Source organism: Nomascus leucogenys, chromosome 8 (genome assembly GCF_006542625.1).
Source record: "Nomascus leucogenys isolate Asia chromosome 8, Asia_NLE_v1, whole genome shotgun sequence".
NCBI classification, from domain to species: Eukaryota; Metazoa; Chordata; class Mammalia; order Primates; family Hylobatidae; genus Nomascus; species Nomascus leucogenys.
In genome coordinates, this window is record NC_044388.1 from 47,774,781 (window position 1) to 47,797,634 (window position 22,854).

The following is a 22,854-nucleotide window of genomic DNA, read 5'->3' on the forward strand; positions in this document are numbered from 1 at the left end:
TGCTCTGCATAGGCCTGGCTCCAGGCTGAAGCAATAGTCGGTCAACGCAAAATCGTTCTCGCAAGTTCGGGAAGCAGAAGCCAGACAGGGAGACTGGGTAGGTGCGCGTTGCTACCGCCGCGGCGTTCGCTCCGGCTTCAGTGCACGGCCGAAGGAGGACGCCAGGGCGCAGCAGCGTCACGCTCGCCCGCCCAGGACGCGCTTCCGAACGCGCAAGCGCAGTAGGCCCAGTGCGTGCCGGCCTGGGGTGGCAGGGGGCGCAGAGGCTTGGGCTGCAGGTAGGTGCTGCGGCGAGGGGTAAGGGGGTCAGAGGGCGAAGGGTCGAGGGGGCGTGCAGCTGGGTTTCCCGGGGGGCCTGTACGTGGCCCGGCCCGCACCCCCTGCAGCCCCGGCCGCCTGCCCGCGGCCTGTCCGGAGGCTCCCTAGGAGGCGGCGCTGGGCCTGAGCGGCCGTGTCCACCGCGCCCAGCCCCCACCGCCGCGTCCACCCCTGCGCGGTAGCTGGACGTTAAAGAACCAGAGAAGGGCCGGGCGAGGTGGCTCCAGCCTGTAATCCCAGCGCTTTGGGAGGCCGAGGCGGAAGGGAGGATCGCGTGAGCTCAGGCGAGAGCAGCCTGGGCAACATGGCGGAACTTCTGTCTCTGTAAAAAAAACTTAGCTGGGCGCGGTGGCGCCGCCTGTAGTCTCATCTACTCCGGAGGCTGAGGCGGGAGAATCGCTTGAACCCGACGGGGGCGGAGGTTTCAGTGAGCCGAAATCGCGCCGCTGCACTTAAGCCTGGGGGACAGAGTGAGAGGCTGTTTCTATTATTATTACTTTATTATTATTATTATTTGAGACGGAGTCTCGCTCTGTCGCCCAGTCTGGAGTGTAGTGTCGCGGTCTTGGTTCCTGGGATTACAGGCGTCCGCCACCACGCCCGGCTAATTTTTGTATTTTTATTGGAAACGGGGTTTCCCCATGTCGGTCAGGCTGGTCTCGAACGCCTGACCTCAGGTGATCCGCCCGCCTCGGCCTCCCAAAGTGCTGGGATTACAGGCGTGAGCTACTGGGTCCGACAGAGGCTGTCTCTGTTTAAAAAAACAAAAACCAAACCAAAACAAAACAAAGCAAAAAACAAAACCAGAAAGGACCAAGGACTCTGTCTCAGCTCTTTGCGTTTGGGTGTTTATTCTGCCCGAGATCATTGTTGCCAGGAGGTGTTAAATGTAATCATATTCTTCTCTTTTTTTAGAAAGCAAAATTTCGCTGTTTTGTCGCATAATCTTGTCTTTGCCACCCTTTGCCTTTACTATAGAACCTTAAGGCTAAATAAGCATTCTCAATATTTAAAATAATCCTCTTAATGTACCTTGTGCTTTATTGGCACAATGGAATTCTACTCTAAATTGTATTAGATGACACTACTTTTTGTCTTCCCTAGTTGTAGAAAATATCTTGTAAGTCGGTAAAAACTAGTTTTGTCCCTTTGCTTTTCTTTTCTCTTTAAGCTGTAAATGTAGGGCAGTGGGTCCCAAGCCTTTCTCTATCAATAAGCCTTCCTATCAGTGTCAGAAATGCTTTGCATTTCAATCGTGCCTGAATTTCTCCTGCCCAACCTGCCCCACCATCTTTATTCCTTAATGTGCAGGCCGTTTTCAAGACCAGTAAATTTCAGTGGGTTTTGCTTATTTCTGACACGAAAGTTCCTTCAGCCACACAGCCTCATGCTATGCTCTGGGCGGCCTACTCCAGAATATGCCTCTGAAACAAAAAAGCAAATCGGGGTTGAGGTGGGCTGAAGCCTTCTTTAAGAAACCGGCAGTCCCAGAGTCCCCCAGCCCAGCCCCTAGCTGACCACACTGGGTTTGATTTACTTCATTCAACTCCTGAGCATTGCGGTATTTAGGGGAAGAATGGGCTTGAGGCCAGAAAACTTGGCTCTTCTGTGTATAGTTTAGTGACCTTAGATATATTACTTCATCTCTGACTCAGTTGTCTTATCTGTGAAATGGGAATAACAACAATTATATCCACTTCACAGAATTGGTGTGAAGTTGACAGTGTATAAAAGTCAAATGAATTTTGGGGTATTTTTTTTTTATTTGTTTTGGTTTGGTTTGATTTGGTTTCTTTTTGCTGAGAGAGGATTCAGAAGTGAATGTGAGGACTTACGGATATATAAAAGTTAGTGGGGCATATGAAATTTGGATTCAGCAAGAAATGCATTAAAGGTTTTCTGAGTAATGCTGAGGGTCCAACAGAGATTAGAAAATATGCATTTCTAGAGTCCCACAGAGTTTTGTAGCTGATGTTGGCAGCCTTTGAGTGGAAATGAAGAAGTGGACAGGGCAAGTTACATGGGAATGGTGAATGACAAGCAGATCTGGGTTGCTGATGAAGCCTCTAGCCTCTTCACTTAAACAAGTACCTCCCAAAACTCTGGCAAGAGGCTCAGCACTTTTACATTCATAACTGTGTATTCTTCTCTTAAAGAATTACCACTCCTCGCCCCAACTTGTATAAGCTTCAGGCCCCATAAAACCTGAATCCACTAGTGGCAAGGAAGGATTGGTGGGAGGTTAGGGGTAAGGAGGGTTGGAGGGTTGAAAGGGTTTATCACAGGGTTTGAGCTGGGAAACTTGGATTGGAGAAGGAGATGGCAGATGAGGGGCCTCAGAGGACAGGAGCCGTGAGGAGAGGAAGAGCGGATTCGGTGGAGCGAACACAGGAGAGGGAAAGCAGCCTGTGCGGCTGAGGCCACGAAGAGGGAGAGGCGCAGAGTGACTAGGCAGTTGGTTCGTCTTTGCCGAGTACCCGCTGTGTGTCAGGCACTGGGGTGCAGTGGTGAACAGGACAGGCAGGCAAGCCTCTTGGTGCTCAGAATCTAGAGGAAGCCGGGGCCTGGGTATCCCAGAAAGGGAGCCTTTGAGGACTGAGGCAAGCTCAGGGGCCAGAGAGTGGGGTGCAGGGAAGGTTTAGGGAAGCAGATAGGGGCTAGATTTCAGGAGGCTACATAAGAGTTTGGACTTGATCCTGTGGGCCGAGTGGGGGGCTGTTGAATGTTAAGCAAGGTGGGATCAGATCCGTGCTTTAGAAAGCTCTCCCTGCATGGGCCGGACATGGTGGCTCATGCCTGTAATCCCAGCACTTTGGGAAGCTGAGGCAGGCGGATCACGAGGTCAGGAGATCGAGACCATCTCGACAACACAGTGAAACTCCGTCTCTAGTAAAATACAAAAATTAGCTGGGCATGGTGGCACGTGCCTGTAATCCCAGCTACTGAGAAGGCTGAGGCAGGAGAATCCCTTTACCAAGGAAGTCAGAGGTTGCAGTGAGCTGAGATTGCGCCGTAGCACTCCAGCCTGGTGACAGAGTGAGACTCTGTCTCAAAAAAAAAGAAAAAAAAAAAAGAAAGCTGTCCCTGCATGTTATCAGAGAAACTTCCGTGTATGCCTGGGGAGATGTATACACAGCTTGTCTCACTAATTGTGGAAAAGTCAAACCAGTTGAAAATAGTGAACTGGAGTTTTGTGCAGATGCATGGATAAATCTCAGAAACAGAATGTTGAGCTTTTAAAAAAACTAGTTGCAGGAGGATAATACCAGCCCATCACTGTTCGTATAAAGCTTGAAAACATATGTATGATTTATGGGCACATACTTGTGGTGAAAATAAAAAGCCTGTATGAGAAGGGGAGTTTGGTAGCCCATCCCTGTAGTCAGTCCCAGCTGCTTGGGAGGTGGAGGCAGGAGGATCACTTGAGTCTAGCCTGGGCAACATAGTGAGACTCCATGTCTTAAGTAGATAGGTAAGTAGGTAGGTAAATAGATAAGATCGATTAGATAGATAGATAGCATGAATAGGAATTATATACACCAGTGGTTTTCAGACTTTAGCATGCATCCAAATCACCTAGAGGATTTATTAAAACACAGATTTTCATTTCTGATTCAGTAGGTTTGGAGTGTGGACCCAAGAATTTGCATTTCTCCCAGGTTCCTGGGCGATGATGCCACAGGTCTGGGGACCACAGTTTGAGAATCTCTGATATCCACCAACTTGAAGATAGTGATCACTTCTTGAGGGGGGAGTAGAATTGGATGGGGAGGAGTCCAGAGGGGCTTCAACTCTATTTGTAATATTTAATTTCTGTAAAAAAAGATCTGAAAAAACAATGCAATGTGACTTGACAAAGCTGGATGAATGCTTATGATTTATTTTTTTTCTCTGTGTGTGAAACACTTAAAAAGGATCCTGTTTGCTGTGTAATCCTGAGAATGGACTGCAAGAGAGGAAAAACTGGGCGTCTGCTTGGGAATCTATTGTGGAAACCCAGGTGAGAGGTGCTGCTGGCTCACGCAGCGGGGTGGAGGGGAAGGGCAGCAAGGAAGGAGAGATGCAAGCAGTTGTGAGGGAGGTTTTGGTGGGAGCATTGACTGCATGTGGTAATTGGTTGGTTTAGAGGTTAGGGGAGGAAGGAATCAAGTCACACGTACCTGGTCTGTAACTCGAGTGGGTGGTTGGGTCATGAGCCCATCACAGAGGGAACCCTGGAGGAGGGGCATGCGGGGACTGGGGAGTTCTGCAGTGGACATCCTATACCTTGATAGGCCAGTGAGCGAAGCGTAGGAGAGACCTGGGCTGCAGTGCAGACTTAGAAAGCATCAGGGTTCAGATGGCTGCCGTGTCCCAGGTGTGGGTGAGGTTACCTGGGCCTTCGGCAGACCTGGAGGAATGCCATCACCTAAGGCAGGGCTTGGCCAACCACAGCTTCTGCTTGTTTTTGCGTAGCCTGAGAGCTGGGAATGCTTTTTTCTTTTTAAATGTTAGGGGGAGACTTCAAGGAAGATATAATTCACAAACCATAACATTTGACATTTTAAATTGTACAATTGAGTGATATTTAGCATATTTACAAGGTTGTACAACCATCATCACTGTCTAATTCAAGAACATTTTAGCCAAAAAGAGACCCCATCCCCATCAGCAGCTATTCCACCCCCCGCCCCCCCAGCCTCTGAGAGCCACAAATCTATGTTCTGTGTCTGAATTTGCTGTTTCTGGACATTTCACATAAATGGAATCTTACAGCATGTGGCCTTTTTGTCAGGCTTATTTCACTGAGCATGATGTTTCCGAGGTTCACCCATGTTGCAGCGTGAATTAGTGCTTTATTTTTTATTGCTGAATAATATTCCATTTATGGATGTACCACATTTTGTCTATCCATTCATCTGCCAATGGACACTTGGCTTGTTTCCACTGTTTGGCAGTTGTGGATAATGCTTCCGTGAACATTCGTGTGTAAGTGTGTGTGTGAATGTGTGTGTTTTCATAGGTACATACTGGGCAGTGGAGTTGTTGGGTCGTGTGATGACTGTGCTTAAACTTTTGAGGAGCGGCCAGACCGCTTTCCACAGTGGCTGCATTTTACTTTCTCACCAGTGATGTTTGAGGATTCCAGTTTTTCCACATTCCCCTACACTTACGTTGTTACTGATTTTTGTATTATAGTCATCCTCATGGGTGTAAAATGCCATCTTGTCACACTTCTGGTCTGCATTTGCCTTGGTGACTGGTGAAGCTGAGCATCTTTCATGTGCCTGTTGGCCATCTGTGTATCTTCTTTGGAGAAATGTCTATTCAACTCCTTTGCCCATTTTAAAAATTTTATTTATTTATTTTTTTGAGACAGGGTCTCACTGTCACCCAGGCTGGAGTGCTGTGGCACGATCACAGCTCACTGCAGCCTTGGTCTCCTGGACTCAAATGATCCTCCCACCTCAGCCTCCTGAGTAGCTGGGCCTATAGGCGCATGCCAACATGCCTGGCTAATTTTTAAATTTAGTTTTTGTAGACAGGAGGTCTTACTATGTTGCCCTGGCTGGTCTGGAACTCCTAGGCTCAAGCGATCCTCCCGCCTCAGCCTCCCAAAGTGCCGGGATTACAAGTGTGAGCCACCAATGCCTGACCCTTTGCCCATTTTTAAATTGAGTTGTTTTTTGAATCTTTTGAGTTGTTCATCAGACATCCACATGGAGATGTCAAGGAAACAAGCCTTGAGTTCTGAGGAGAGGCTGGGAATGGAGTTTTACCTTTGGAAGTTGTCAGCAGGCAGCGATGAAAAGTCCTGAGTCTGGGTGAGCTCTCCCAGGGAGTGTGGCAGAGGCCTGAGCTCTGAGCTCTGGGGGACCCCACTAAGTGGACTCAGAGATGAGGAGCTGCCAGAGTGTAGTTTCCTGGAAACCAATTATATAAGGCGTTTAAGGAAGGAGTTATCAATCACGGTAGATGCTATTGATAGATCGAGGAAGACTGGGGCTGTGCCTTGACTGTTGTGTTTAGTGATGTGGAGGCCACCTGTGCTGACTGTGATAAGGTCAGTTTGGGTGCAGTGGCAGTGAGCTGGAGAGAATGAGAGGACAGAGCTGGGCGTGGGGTTTGCCTGAGCTGGGCTTGGGGCCAGTTTCATGGTAACACACAGTTCGTAGTAATAGGAGAGTGCAGGAACCTGGGGTGGGGCTTGGGAACTGGTGGAAATGCTGATTGCTTCTGTTTTTCTAGTAAAATAGGATGATCTCGTTAGATGATCAGCTGAGAGTGATGGTGGGGGAACAGGTGGTACATGTTGGGAGAAGGAGAGTGTGAGCTTCCAGCCAGCCTAACACCACTTGGGACACACCTGTCACTTTTATTGACTCACTGCGATAAGCGAGGCTGCACACTGGCGGGACTTGCATATCTCCATCAGAGGGACAGAGAATCATGTGAGATGGCACGGGGCAGAGTCCTTCGGGGCCTCTCTGACCTGGCCCGGTGCAGGGAGCTGGGGATGGAAGTGCCATGAGTGCTAATAGGGAGCAGGGGGTCAGAGGAACAGAGGATATGGGAATGGGTGGTGGAGCCAGGAGACACTGGAGCTTTGCCAATGGAGGCCTGGGCTGAGCAGGGCTCAGAGCATGTGGTGATGAGCCTTATGGCAGGTGAGGCTCAAGGCCCAGTGTGTGCTTAGGGAAGTGGGCAGCACAGTGGGTGAGGGACCCGTGGGTGTGTCACAGGGGTAGGGTGTTGAGGAAGTTCCAAAGCAAGCTAATAGGGGTTATGGCTGGAGAGAGGCCCAGTGTGTGCTAATGGGGGTAGGGTGGTAGAGGCACCAGGATGTATGCTAATAGGCCTCTGAGGCCTCTGTGTGGTGATGAGGGTGTGTATGGTGTTAGTGCCGTGTGTGTGTCTGTGGGGGCCTGCAGGGTAGGAGAGAATGGGGTGCTTATGGAGGGGAGGTGGTTGAAGGACTCGAGTGCTGTGTGTGCGCTTGTGGGGGTCGTGCCGTGGTGGGTGTGTGCATGTGCTAATAAAGATCTGGGTAGTTGGAGCCCAGTGCATGCTAATGGAGCAGAGCTGGAGGGACCTCCTGGAGGGATCTGATGGAGGGAGGACGGTGGGAGACCTGAGCCTGTGCTAGCAGGGATGAGAATTGTGGATCTCTGTGGGGCAGGGGGTGGTGGTGCGGGAAGGGTTTTGGTACTGTCAGAGGCCTGGTGCGCTAAGGGTCAAGGTAGTGTGAGGTGCATGTGTGTCCCTGAGCACGAGGACACCCTAGGAAGGGGCAGCCGGATGATTTAAGGCATTCTAGAGGCTGCTGCTGTGAGTTTAGAGCCATAGAGTCACTGAAGTGTGTGCCATTGCTGGGAGAGTCAGCAGTGTGAGGTCTGGAGTACGCTCAAGAGCGCCAGAACAGTGTGAGCTTGTGTGCTTGCGTCTGTGGAGTACTGGAATGTGTTGAGGTTCCAGGGAATACTGATGCAGGGGGTGTATAGGGCTGTGGAGGGGATAAAAATAAATTTAAAAGGCCAGGTGCAGTGGCTCATGCCTGTAATCCCAGCAATTTGGGAGACTGACGCAGGAGGATTGCTTGAGGCCAGGAGTTCAAGGCCAGCCTGGGCAACATCGTGAGACCCAGTCTCTACAAAAAAAATACAAAAATTAGCTGGATGTGGTGACGTGCACCTGTAGTCCCAGCTACTAAGGAGGCAGAGGTGGCAGGATTGCTTGAGTTTGAGGCTGCATTTGAGCTATGATTACACCACTGCACTCCAGCCCGAGTGACAGTCAGACCCTATGTCAAAAAAAAAAAGAAAAAAAAGAGGAAGAAAAGCATAGAATTTTGGAGATGAGTGAAGTTTAGGCAAATTTAAATGAAGTAGTGTTTTGATGGGCTCAAAGCCATGTAGAACTGAGTGTAAAGGGGCCAAGATCTAGTCTGGACTGCAAAGTGGTCCTCTTTCCTTGGAGACTACCAGGTTAACACATGGTATGATTATCTCCAGAAACTCCTTATCTGAAGGTCTGCCCTGTTTGGGAACTGAGGTTGCTTCTCTGTGTCAGAGTGACTTTGATCTTCCAGAAAGGAGTGGGGTGTTTTATTCCAACTGATAAGACTTCAAACTGCAAAATTTCTGGTAGTCTGTGATTGTAGAGAACAGAATTTCTAAATAGTAAAAAAGGAGTCTTCATCCATAGGGGATTTTTGACACTTTATGGCTGCAGTGTGTTCTTAAGAGAAATGCCGTTTCCTGTTAACTTTGTGGTTTCATTGACATCTTGTCCCAGCTCTGTAAATGGGAGTGGATTTTGTTTTCTCAAGGAGGAGGTAGGAACAAGCTTCCTGTCCTGGATTTTTCATGGCTGGCTCCTCTCAGGCCTCTGGTCACAGTGTGAAGGTCACCTCCTCAGAGAGGTCTCCTGGGATGCTTCCTCCAGGGAGTTCCTACACAGTTACTCTCTATCTTTGAAGCCCCATCACAGGATGATGATAGACCTATTTGTTTACTTGTTTATTGTCTGTCTTCCCCACTAGACTTTCCCCTAAGCTCCAGCAGGATAGAAACCATGCTGGTGTAATTCACTGTGTGTGTGTCTCCAGCACCCACTGCAGGGCTGGGCACATAGAAGCTGCTCAGGATGTGTTGCGGGAACGAGCAGCCGGAAGTCAGTGATGGAGGTGAAGAGAGCAGACTGGGACAGAGAGACTCTGATGGGCTTCCCCACGGTGCTGCTCTGTCCTGGGGCTTGAGAACCTGAGGAAACCTAGACTTGAGGCAGGAGGAGGGCCCTGGGAAAGTTGGACCGTTCGGACTGGCGATTTGTCTGGGTACATAGCTGCAGTTTCTGTTTACACACTTCCTGTTTGGTACTTTGTGGCAGGGTGTTTCCAGACCAGTCCCTGGGCACCAACTAGAGTATGGACTGACCAGGTACCTGGATGGAGACCTGAGCTGGAGAAGGAGATGCGCTTGAGAGGTAAACTTGCATGTCACAGCTGTTTCTGACCCAGTTCTGTTCCAGTGCCCCAGCATTCCAGGGCTGTTTAGCTGGCTCCCACTGGCATGGCCACATCCACTGTTAAAGTCTCCATATACTTCCATTCTGCTCCATTCTGCTTCCGTAAATCACCTCTGCCATCCAGGGTCCTACTTCAGGCCTCTCCGCAGCCAGGCCCCTCCACCATGGCCTTGCACGGCTCCAGCGGTAGAGCCCACACATTATCAGTGGTTACTTATCGCTGGTATGACATCTGAGTGGTCATCTCTCCAATCTCATCGTTGTTATTCTAGCTCATGTACTTGTCAGCTCCTGTCCGTGGTCATAACCAGGGCTTCTTAACTGGTCTCCCAGCCTCAGTCTCTTTCACCCCAAATCTACCTTTCATAACTGCTGAAGAGTAGCTTTTATTTCTTAAAACTGTTTAGGGGATTCTGAGTACCTCCCAGGGAACAGGACAGCTGCTTAGCTGGGTTCGAGAGAGGCCCTCAGCTTCCCAGCCTCCACCTGCTACCCTAAGCAGCCTCCTTCTGCTGTCCTTTGTCCACCCTCTGTCCCTGTCCCACCAGTTGACTAATACATTTTGCTTTCATTTTACTGAATATTCATGAGCATCTATTCAACGCATGCTACTGTGAGTCGGACAGAGTCAGACACAAACACCTCCCACCTAACCTAATCTAGAGGAACCCGCATTTTAGTTTGTAATAAAAAGTAATGATTATGGAAACAGCTAACATTGGGCATTTGGGATAAGCCTGGTGTTCGATACCTGCTTTAATCCCCACAGTAATGCTGCAGCTTACAGGACCCTTGAGTAGAAGAGGCATCAAAACACATTTTTGGAAATGAAAGGAAATGAAAGCTGACTGTCATAACTTCTGTTTCATTGTGTATTTTAGGAAATTGCAGAGGCCGTCAACATGGAAAAGCAGCCCCAGAACAGCAGGAGAGGCCTTGTCCCCCGAGAGGTGCCGCCAGCTGTTGGGCTGCTGCTGATCATGGCCCTGATGAATACTCTGCTCTACCTCTGCCTCGACCGCTTTTTCATCGCTCCTCGACAATCCATTGTGGACCCCAGACACTGTCCCTATGGTCACTTCAGGATAGGACAGATGAAAAACTGCTCACCTTGGCTGTCCTGCGAGGAGCTGAGAACAGAAGTGAGACAGCTGAAGCTTGTTGGGGAAGGAGCTGTGAAGAGAGTGAGTCCGGGTTCATTTCTGATTGCCGTCATCATGTTACTTTGCTTAACACAGTGTCCTCCAGCTCCATCCATGCTGGCATGAATTACGGAATTTCATCCTTTGTTACTGCTAAAGTGTACTCCATTGCGTATGTGCACCACATTTGCTTTGGTTGATTCTGTATCTTGGCAATCGTGAATAGTGCTGCAGTAGGCATAGGTTTCAGCCCTTGGGGAAGCAGTGTGGCATCCAGTGTTAGGAGCCCTGTTGGCTCTACGTTTTTATTGTTGAGCTCAATAATCTTACATCTGGCACTTTCATCTTTTTTTTTTTTTTTTGAGAGTCTCACTCTGTCACCCAGGCTGGAGTGCAGTGGCGCCATCTTGGTGCACTGCAACCTCCACCTCCTGGGTTCAAGCGATTCTCGTGACTCAGCCTCCCGAGTAGCTGGGACTATGGGCATATGCCACCACGCCTGGCTAATTTTTTTATTTTTAGTAGAGATGGGGTTTCACCATGTTGGCCAGGCTGGTCTTGAACTCCTGACCTTAAGTAATCTACCTGCCTCGGCCTCCCAGTCGGACTTTATCTTAATAAGTAATCCAAGGCAGGAAAAAAGTCAAATACATAAAGGAGTGCCATAGTGATAGAAAACTGGAAACAAAACTTTTAGAATAGTTCATGAAATGATGGTCCATACACTTGACGGAATATTCTGCAGCTGTTGTGTAATTAGGAACCCCAAGAGGCAACACGAAGAAAACCTTCACTTATGATGATAAGTGAAGAAAACAAGATACAAAGTTGTATAATTGACTTTTCAACTGTGAAATTATGTATATATGTAGATAAATACAAAAATGGCCAGGTGCAGTGGCTTATATATGTAATCCCAGCACTTTGGGAGGCAGAGGTGGGCGGATCACTTGAGCGCAGGAGTTCCAGACCAACCTGGGCAACATGGCAAAACCCAGTTTCTACAGAAATACAAAAATTAGCCTGGCATAATGGCACGCGCTACTTGGGAAGCTGAGGTGAGAGAATCTCTTGAGCCAGAGGAGTTTGAGGCTACAGTGAACCATGATCTTGTCACTGCATTCCAGCCTGAGTGACAGAGCAAGATCCTGTCTCCCAAGGAAAAAAAGAAAAATATGAAAATGATAGAAATTGTGCTAGGGTGAAAGGTGGATTATGGACAATTTCTTTTCCTGTTTTTCAAACTCTATGATGGTATTATACTGATTTTTAACAATTTATTTTTAATTGGCACATATTAATTATCCATATTTATGGGGTACATAGTGATGTTTCCATACCTACTTAAAATGTGTAGTTACCTGATCAGGGCATATCTGCCATCTCAAACATGTATCACTTCTTTTGGTTGGGAACATTCAATATCTTCTCTTCTGGCTATTTGAAAGTGTATAATATATTGTTAACTATAGTCATCCTATGGTGCTATGAAACACTAGAACTTGCTTCTCCTATTTAGCTGTAATTTTGCATCCTTTAACAAATCTCTCCCTATCCTTGCCTTTGCTCTACCCTTCCCAGCCTCTAGAAACCTGTTATGCTTTTTACTTTGAGTAAGCTTTTTTAAACTTCTGCATATGAATGAGAACTTGTAGTGTTTAACTTTCTGTTCCTAGTTTATTTCACTTAACATAATGTCCTCCAGTTCCATTCATGTTGCCATAAATGACAGATTTCCTTCTTTTTTATGGCTGAATAGTATTCTATTTTGTATATATACCACATTTTCTTTATCCATTCATCTGCTGAAGGACACTTAGGTTGATTCCATATCTTGGCTATTGTGAATACTGCTGCTATAAACGTCGGGATGCACATATCTCTTTTTTTGTTGTTGTTTTTTGAGACGGAGTTTCCCTCTTGTTGCCTAGGCTGGAGTGCAATGACGCAGTCTCGACTCACTACAACCTCTACTTCTGGGTTCAAGCAATTCTCCTGCCTCAGCCTCCTGAGTAGCTGGAGTTACAGGCATGTGCCACCATGCCCGGCTAATTTTATATTTTTAGTAGAAATGGGGTTTCCCCATGTTGGCCAGGCTGGTCTTGAACTCCTGACCTCGTGATCCGGCCACCTCGGCCTCCCAAAGTGCTGGGATTACAGGCGTGAGCCACTTAGCCTGGCCGCACATATCTCTTTGATATATTGATTTCCTTTCCTTTGGGTATATACCCAGTAGTGGAATTGCTGGATCATATGGTAGTTCTGTTTGTAATTTTTTGAGGAACCTCCATACTGTTTTCCATAATGGCTGTACTAATTTACATTCTCACTAACAGTGTGTGAGTTCCCATTTCTCTGCATCCTCACCAGCATTTGTTATTTTTTGTCTTTTTGATAATGGCCATCCTACCTGGGGTGAGATGGTATCTCATTGTGATTTTGGTTTGCATTTTCCTGATGATTAGTAACATTGAGCATTTTTTCCACATTTATTGGCCACTTGTATGTCTTCTTTCGAGAATGTCAGTTTAGATCATTTGCCCATTTTTTGATCATATTGTTATTTTTTTCTGTTGAGATGTTTGAGTTCCTTGGATACTGATCCCTTGTCAGATGAATAGCTTGCAAATATTTTCTCCCATTCTGTAGTTTGTCTCTTAACTCTGTTTGTTTCCTTTGCTGGGAAGAAGGTTTTTGGTTTGTTATAATCCCATTGGTTTATTTTTGCTTTTTTTTTTTTTTTTTTTTTTGACCGAGTCTTGCTCTATTGCCCAGGCTGGAGTGCAGTGGCACGATCTTGGCTCACCGCAACCTCCACCTCCCAGGTTCAAGAGATTCTTGTGCCTCAGCCTCCTTAGAAGCTGGGATTACAGGCGCCCACCACCACGCCTGTATTTTTAGTAAAGATGGGGTTTCACCATGTTGGCCAGGCTGGTCTTGAACTCTTGACCTCAGGTGATCCCCCTTCCTTGGCCTCCCAAAATGCTGGGATTACAGGCATGAGCCACTGGGCCCAGCACTCAGTTATAATTTTGTGAAGGCGGTTTCAATCCCTCCCTTTGGGGTTTCATAGCATCTTATTCTTAAGGTGTGGGCTGTGAAGATGGGAAAAGGCCATTGATCACTCTAGCTTCTTCATGCTGACAGGGGGCATAGTTGGGGTCGGAGTTGACCCTAAAGTGAGGAGTAGAACTGCTTTGCAGCTGTCTGAGTATATTCATGCAGGCCGGGCTGTGGTTCCAAGGCTTTCGTGACAAAGGCAGTTTGGTTTTAGTACTGCATTTAAACAGACAGTCTACTATAAGGTAAATAATGAGTTTTAGGATAAGGAGTGCAATTTCCAGTTTTAAAAGTAAAGGTTTGAAAGCATTAGTCTGGGAACTTACAGTCTACAAAAATATTAGGATTTAGTCTAAATTGAAGAAAAAAAAACTAACAACATGTGTACCATAGTTTTTGGAACATAATTTTTCTCTAGTCCTTATTTTTATTAAAACAAATCATGATAGGACTGATTTGCGCGCAAAATAAACTTTAATTTTATTATACTGGGCCTGATTATTTGCGTAAAGCGCATCAATAATACTTTTTTTTTTTTTTTTTTTTTTTTTGAGATGGAGCCTTGCTCTGTCGCCCAGGCTGGAGTGCAGTGGCGTGATCTCAGCTCACTGCAACCTCCGCCTCCCGGGTTCAAGCAGTTTTCCTGCCTCAGCCTCCTGAGTAGCTGGGATTACAGGTGTGTGCCAGCACACCAGGCTAATTTTTGTATTTTTAGTGGAGACAGGGTTTCACCATGTTGGTCAGGCTGGTCTCGAACTCCTGACCTCGTGATCTGCCCGCCTTGGTCTCCCAAAGTGCTGGGATTACAGGCATGAACTTGTAATCACCTGGCAAGAATACTTTTTTTTTTTTTTTGGTAGAGATGGAGTCTTGCTCTGTCACCCAGGCTGGATTGTAGTGGTGTGATTGTGGCTCACTGCAACCTCTGCCTCCTGGGTTCAAGCAATTCTCCTGCCTCAGCCTCTCGAGTAGCTGGGGCTACAGGCGCACGTTGCCATGCCTGGCTGATTTCTTTTGTATTTTAGTAAAGACGGGGTTTCACTGTGTTGCCCAGGCTGGTCTTGAACTCCTGAGCTCAGGCAGTCCGCCTGCCTTGGCCTCTCAAAGTGCTAGGATTACAGGCATGAGCCTCCGCGCCTGGCTAGAATAATTATTTTTTACATAGGGTTTTTAAATTGCCTTTGCTGGAACTCTGTTTCATAAGGAATCTCAAATAAGACTTTTTAAGGCTGAGTCCAGCCATAGGTTTGTACCTTCAAATACTTATGAGTTGGGTAAGTTCCTCTCCTCTTGATGTCCCTAGATAACTTGGGGCTCCTGGGCCTGTCAGAAAGTGACATTCTATACTTACCATGGGTCAGGAACCCTGTACAGGGACTGTGTAGACAAAGTATGAGCCCAGTTTTCCCAAGGGCTTTTACTGGCTTTATAAGTCAAGTTTGATTCCGTAAAGGAAAGCATGCCATTCTAGTCAAACCCTTGGTAAAATATAGTGTCCTGTTACAAAAGAAAACAGATTCTTATTGTATTTATGCAAATAACTATATTGCCATAAATTAAGAATGCTCACAAATAGTTTTTAAATTCTGGAGAAATCAGGTAGAAACAAATATGTGCCAAATTTTATTCACAGGAGTGTACTTCACTCAGTTGCTACAAGCTGTAAATAGCTTAAAAGAAGTTTCCTTGACTCTGGAAAAGCAAAGAATCAGCAGCATTTTAAACAAAAAGGTTACTTCAGACTTTTATTAGTTTAGTCCATGCATTTAACTTCTGTTCGATATTTATGAACATTTCAGCTTTCCATGAGAGTTCTAAAAGTTTTTTTCCTTTATTCTAACGTCATAATCTCCAAAGTTATCAGAAACTTGCATTCAAGAGCACATATCAAAGTTTTATAGCTGATTATAAAACCATCTTCTAAAGAGGACCAAATTAAAACAGCAATTGTCTGTGGATGAGAAAAACATTTTAGGGAAGCCACAAAGACATAGTTGACAAGTAAATTTGCTAACTCTGTGGCACACAATAATTCAACACAACAGTTATTACTGATGACATATACTGAGGCATGTCAGAATTATAGGAATTTTATACAGTTTTACAGCACATAACTTTATATCACAAATTTATATGAATCTAACCCAAAGAAAGTTAAACACCATTTTCTATTTGACAGTGTTTCCTGCATGATTTTAATACATTAAATAAGCTGAATATGTCTTTTGTACTTTAGGGGACTTAATTTTTTAAAAATTTTATTTTAACATAGAGCTTGATTTTGAAAGGTTTGTTAAATACCAAACGTTTAAAACATTGGATATTATAAGATAGAGTCTTAGGTTTCCATAAGTCCTTCATTTAGCCAAAATAACTCAAACATTTTAAAAAGGAAAAACCATTATTCTGATAGAGAGGAGACTCAGCTTTCCAAACAAGACCCAATGAAGATAGCATGAGGCTGATTGCCTCCTCTCTCTCCCCTCCCCCTTTTTTCTTTTGTAGTTTACTTAAAAGGTAAATAAAAACCTTTCATTATCTTTTAATATTACATAAAAATCCTTTTTAAAAGAGAAAACCAAATTTTATGTTTCCATTAGTGTATTTTTAATGTTAAAGCCAGTTTTAATTACATTTTATAAATCTGTCCAGTTTTAATTAGTTTGACCATAAGGTAAAAAATTTTTTTTTTTTTTCCTGAGATGCAGTCACTCTCTGTTGCCCAGGCTGGAGTTCAATGGCACGGTCTTGGCTCACTGCAACCTCCGTCTCCTGGGTTCAAGCGATTCTCCTGCCTCAGTCTCCCGAGTAGCTGGGACTATAGGCATGTGCCACCACACCCGGCTAATTTTTGTATTTTTAGTAGAGACAGGGTTTCACTATGTTGGCTAGGCTGATCTCGAACTCTTGACCTCTTGATCTGCCTGCCTCAGCCTCCCAAAGTGTTGGTATTACAGGTGTGAGCCACTGCACCTGGCCTGCCATAAGGTAAGATTTTTATGAATCTTTTATAACCCTTTACAATTTTTTTTCTTAGAACAAAACTGTTTTAAGAAAACTCTTGTGCTTTTATTCCAATGTCCAATTTATGGAAAAGCTGAATAATGTGACTTAAACTTTAGCCAATAAGTTCACACACAGAATCTCTTACAATTAAGTTTTTATAACCCTTTCACAACTTGTTCAAACCTTTAGACTTTTCCTATCTCATTTATCATTTAAAACAGTCCTTTAACCCTCTAAACTTAGGCAAGAAATCCACATTCCCATGCCTTCTCATAATCTTTTACCAAAAGTACATTTTACTTCCCTTACATGCCTTGCGTATAGAACTGTTTCTTCAGTAGTCACAAATACATGATACACTGTTGTTGTTTTTTTTTTTTTTTTTTTTTTGAGACGGAGTCTCGCTCTGTCGCCCAGGCTGGAGTGCAGTGGCGCAATCTCGGCTCACTGCAAGCTCTGCCTCCCGGGTTCATGCCATTCTCCTGCCTCAGCCTCTCCGAGTAGCTGGGACTACAGGCGCCCGCCACCACACCTGGCTAATTTTTTGTATTTTTTAGTAGAGACGGGGTTTCACTGTGTTAGCCAGGATGGCCTCGATCTCCTGACCTCGTGATCCGCCTGCCTCGGCCTCCCAAAGTGCTGGGATTACAAGCATGAGCCACCGCGCCCGGCCTCATGATACACTGTTAACTTAGCAACTTTTACTTTTGGTGAAAAGCCTGGTGAGTAAGCAATTTCAGTTATGTACCAGGAGTGGAGCCTAGGACACCAGAAGGTCTTACTGTTTCCAGTGTAGCTAGGGAGTGTGGCTAACTCCACATGTCTCAGGCCTTACCTAGCTATAAAGCAGACAAGTTGTACAGTAAGAGTCATGGTGGCATTTTATGAAGCATTTAAGAGGCCTAACAACCTTTGAATTGTAAACGTTACTTGCATAAATTGCTTTTTCATGAATACATTCACGACTTACAGAGACCATCTGCAACATGCTTGGACTTTCTGACTTTTCCTAAACATCCCTCTTTTTAAACAGTCATTTTACTTTAGGACCAGATTTACCATACAGTATCTTTTCTTATATAAAATTTCTTGACTGGGCGTGGTGGCTCACAGCCCGAGGCAGACGGATCACCCGAGGTCAGGAATTAAGAGGCCAGCCAACATGGTAAAACCCCGTTGCTATTAGAAATACTAACGTTAGCTGGGCATGCTGCTGGATGCATATATTCCCAGCTACTCGGGAGGCTGAGGCAGGAGAGTTGCTTGAAGCCGGGAGGTGGAGGTTGCAGTGAGCCAACATTGCACCATTGCACTCCAGCGTGGGGTATGAGAGTGAGCATCTGTCTAAAAAAAAAAAAAAGTCCTCGGGGTGAAGCCAAGATGGCCAAATAGGAACAGCTCCAGTCTGTAGCTCCCAGCGTGAACGACGCAGAAGATGGGTGATTTCTGCATTCCCAACTGAGGTACCGGGTTCATCTCACTGGGGAGTGCCGGACAGTGGGTGCAGGACAGTGGGTGCAGCGCACCGTGCATGAGCTGAAGTAGGGCGAGGCATCGCCTCACCCGGGAAGTGCAAGGGGTCAGGGAATTCCCTTTCCTAGTCAAAGAAAGGGTGACAGACGGCACCTGGAAAATCGGGTCACTCCCACCCTAATACTGTGCTTTTCCGACGAGCTTAACAAACAGCACACCAGGAGATTATATCCCGCACTTGGCTTGGAGGGTCCTACACCCATGGAGCCTCGCTCATTGCTAGCACAGCAGTCTGAGATTAAACTGCAAGGTGCCAGCGAGGCTGGGGGAGGGGCGCCCGCCATTGCTCAGGCTTGAGTAGCTAAACAAAGCCGGGAAGCTCGAACTGGGTGGAGGCCACCACAGCTCAAGGAGGCCTGCCTGTCTCTGTAGGCTCCACCTCTGGGGGCAGGGCACAGACAAACAAAAGACAGCAATAACCTCTGCAGACTTAAATGTCCCTGTTTGACAGCTTTGAAGAGAGTTGTGGTTCTCCCAGCACGCAGCTTGAGATCTGAGAACGGGCAGACAACCTCCTCAAGTGGGTCCCTGACCCCCGAGTAGCCTGAGAGGCATCCCCCAGTAGGGGCAGACTGACACCTCACATGGCCGGGTACTCCTCTGAGACAAAACTTCCAGAGGAACGATCAGGCAGCAGCATTTGCGGTTCACCAATATCCACTGTTCTGCAGCCACCGCTGCTGATACCCAGGCAAACAGGATCTGGAGTGGACCTCCAGTAAACTCCAAGAGACCTGCAGCTGAGGGTCCTGACTGTTAGAAGGAAAACTAACAAACAGGACATCCACACCAAAAACCCATCTGTACGTCACCATCATCAAAGACCAAAGGTAGATAAAACCACAAAGATGGGGAAAAAACAGAGCAGAAAAAATGGAAACTCTAAAAATCAGAGTGCCTCTCCTCCTCCAAAGGAACGCAGCTCCTCACCAGCAGTGGAACAAAGCTGGACGGAGAATGACTTTGACTAGTTGAAAGAGGAAGGCTTCAGAAGATCAAACTACTCTGAGCTAAAGGAGGAAGTTCAAACCATGGCAAAGAAGTTAAAAACTTTGAAAAAAAATTAGACAAATGGATAACTAGAATAACCAATGCAGAGAAGTCCTTAAAGGACCTGATGGAGCTGAAAACCATGGCACGAGAACTACACGACGAATGCACAAGCCTCAGTAACCGATGCGATCAACTGGAAGAAAGGGTATCAGCGATGGAAGACGAAATGAATGAAATGAAGCGTGAAGAGAAGTTTAGAGAAAAAAGAATAAAAAGAAACGAACAAAGCCTCCAAGAAATATGGGACTATGTGAAAAGACCAAATCTACGTCTAACTGGTGTACCTGAAAGTGATGGGGAGAATGGAACCAAGTTGGAAAACACTCTGCGGGATATTAACCAGGAGAACGTTCCCAATCTAGCAAGGCAGGCGAACATTCAAATTCAGGAAATACAGAGAATGCCACAAAGATACTCCTCGAGAAGAGCAACTCCAAGACACATAATTGTCAGATTCACCAAAGTTGAAATGAAGGAAACAATGTTAAGGGCAGCCAGAGAGAAAGGTCGGGTTACCCACAAAGGGAAGCCCATCAGACTAACAGCTGATCTCTCGGCAGAAACTCTACAAGCCAGAAGAGAGTGGGGGCCAATATTCAACATTCTTAAGGAAAAGAATTTTCAACCCAGAATTTCATATCCAGCCAAACTGAGCTTCATAAGTGAGGGAGAAATAAAATCCTTTACAGACAAGCAAATGCTGAGAGATTTTGTCACCACCAGGTGTGCCCTACAAGAGTTCCTGAAGGAAGCACTAAACATGGAAAGGAACAACCGGTACCAGCTACTGCAAAGCATGCCAAACTGTGAAGACCATCAAGGCTAGGAAGAAACTGCATCAACTAATGAGCAAAATAACCAGCTAACATCATAGTGACAGGATCAAATTCACACATGACAATACTAACCTTAAATGTACATGGGCTAAATGCTCCAATTAAAAGGCACAGACTGGCAAATTGGATAAAGAGTCAAGACCCATCAGCGTGCTGTATTCAGGACACCCATCTCACGTGCAGAGACACACATAGGCTCAAAATAAAGGGATGGAGGAAGATCTACCAAACAAATGGAAAACAAAAAAAGGCAGGGGTTGCAATCCTAGTCTCGGATAAAACAGACTTTAAACCAACAAAGATCAAAAGAGACAAGGCCATTACATAATGGTAAAGGGATCAATTCAACAAGAAGAGCTAACTATCCTAAATATATATGCACCCAGTACAGGAGCACCCAGATTCATAGAGCAAGTCCTTAGAGACCTACAAAGAGACTTAGACTCCCACACAATAATAATGGGAGACTTTAACACCCCACTGTCAACATTAGTCAGATCAACGAGACAGAAAGTTAACAAGGATATCCAGGAATTGAACTCAGCTCTGGACCAAGCAGACCTAATAGACATCTACAGAACTCTCCACCCCAAATCAACAGAATATACATTCTTGTCAGCATCACACCACACCTATTCCAAAATTGACCACATAGTTGGAAGTAAAGTACTCCTCAGCAAGTGTAAAAGAACAGAAATGATAACAAACTGTCTGTCAGACCACAGTGCAATCAAACTAGAACTCGGGATTAAGAAACTCACTCAAAACCGCTCAACTACATGGAAACTGAACAACCCGCTCCTGAGTGACTACTGGGTACGTAACGAAATGAAGGCAGAAATAAAGATGTTCTTGGAAACCAACGAGAACAAAGACACAACATACCAGAATCTCTGGGACACATTCAAAGCAGTGTGTAGAGGGAAATTTGTAGCACTAAATGCCCACAAGAGAAGGCAGGAAAGATCTAAAATTGACACCCTAATATCACAATGAAAAGAACTAGAAAAGCAAGAGCAAACACATTCAAAAGCTAGCAGAAGGCAAGAAATAACTAAGATCAGAGCAGAATTGAAGGAAATAGAGACACAAAAAACCCTTCAAAAAATCAATGAATCCAGGAGCTGGTTTTTTGAAATGATCAATAAATTTGATAGACCGCTAGCAAGACTAATAAAGAAGAAAAGAGAGAAGAATCAAATAGACGCAATAAAAAATGACAAAGGGGATATCACCACTGATCCCACAGAAATACAAACTACCATCAGAGAATACTATAAACACCTCTACACAAATAAACTAGAAAATCTAGAAGAAATGGATAAATTCCTCAACACATACACTCTCCCAAGACTAAACCAGGAAGAAGTTGAATCTCTGAATAGACCAATAACAGGCTCTGAAATTGAGGCAATAACAGCTTACCAACAAAAAAAGTCCAGGGCCAGATAGATTTTCAGCCGAATTCTACCAGAGGTACAAGGAGGAGCTGGTACCATTCCTTCTGAAACTACTCCAGTCAATAGAAAAAGAGGGAATCCTCCCTAACTCATTTTATGAGGCCAGCATCATCCTGATACCAAAGCCTGGCACAGACACAACAAAAAAAGACAATTTTAGATCAATATCCTTGATGAACATTGATGCAAAAATCCTCAATAAAATACCGGCAGACTGAATCCAGCAACATTTCAAAAAGCATATCCACCATGATCAAGTGGGCTTCATCCCTGGGATGCAAGGCTGGTTCAACATACGCAAATCAATAAATGTAATCCAGCATATAAACAGAACCAGAGACAAAAACCACATGATTATCTCAATAGATGCAGAAAAGGCCTTTGACAAAATTCAACAACCCTTCATGCTAAAAACTCTCAATAAATTAGGTATTGATGGGACGTATCTCAAAATAATAAGAGCTATCTATGACAAACCCACAGCCAGTATCATACTGAATGGACAAAAACTGGAAGCATTCCCTTTGAAAACTGGCAGAAGACAGGGATGCCCTCTCACCACTCCTATTCAACATAGTGTTGGAAGTTCTGGCCAGGGCAATCAGGCAGGAGAAGGAAATAAAGGGCATTCAATTGGGAAAAGAGGAAGTCAAATTGTCCCTGTTTGCAGATGACATGATTGTATATCTAGAAAACCCCATCGTCCCAGCCCAAAATCTCCTTAAGCTGATAAGCAACTTAAGCAAAGTCTCAGGATATAAAATCAGTGTGCAAAAATCACAAGCATTCTTATACACCAATAACAAACAGAGAGCCAAATCATGAGTGAACTCCCATTCACAATTGCTTCAAAGAGAATAAAATACCTAGGAATCCAACTTACAAGGGATGTGAAGGACCTCTTCAAGGAGAACTAGAAACCACTGCTCAATGAAATAAAAGAGGACACAAACAAATGGAAGAATATTCCATGTTCACGGGTAGGAAGGATCAATATCGTGAAAATGGCCATACTGCCCAAGGGAATTTATAGATTCAATGCCATCCCCATCAAGCTACCAATGACTTTCTTCAGAGAATTGGAAAAAACTACCTTAAAGTTCATATGGAGCCAAAAAAGAGCCCGCATTGCCAAGTCCATCCTAAGCCAGAAGAACAAAGCTGGAGACATCATGCTACCTGACTTCAAACTATACTACAAGGCTACAGTAACCAAACAGCATGGTACTGGTACCAAAAGAGAGATATGGACCAATGGAACAGAACAGAGCCTTCAGAAATAATGCCATATTCTGATCTTTGACAAACCTGACAAAAACAAGCAATGGGGAAAAGATTCCCTATTTAATAAATGGTGCTGGGAAAACTGGCTAGCCATATGTAGAAAGCTGAAACAGGATCCCTTCCTTACACCTTATACAAAAATTAATTCAAGATGGA

The 22,854-nt window shown here is 45.3% G+C and overlaps 1 protein-coding gene across 2 annotated transcripts in view; it reads left to right on the plus strand.

Moving 5' to 3' along the window:
- The first annotated feature begins 229 nt into the window (after nucleotides 1–229).
- Nucleotides 230–22,854, plus strand: part of POMK (protein O-mannose kinase) — a 44,316-nt gene continuing 21,691 nt past the window's right edge. The window contains exons 1-4 of one of the 2 annotated variants that reach the window (XM_030816452.1): nucleotides 230–278; nucleotides 4,233–4,318; nucleotides 9,187–9,282; nucleotides 10,206–10,508. In XM_030816452.1, coding sequence (XP_030672312.1) covers nucleotides 10,227–10,508 — 282 coding nt within the window. In that variant the 5' untranslated portion in view covers nucleotides 230–278; nucleotides 4,233–4,318; nucleotides 9,187–9,282; nucleotides 10,206–10,226. The remainder of the gene's footprint in view (nucleotides 279–4,232; nucleotides 4,319–9,186; nucleotides 9,283–10,205; nucleotides 10,509–22,854) is intronic. The other variant, XM_012508378.2, reaches the window with a different exon arrangement.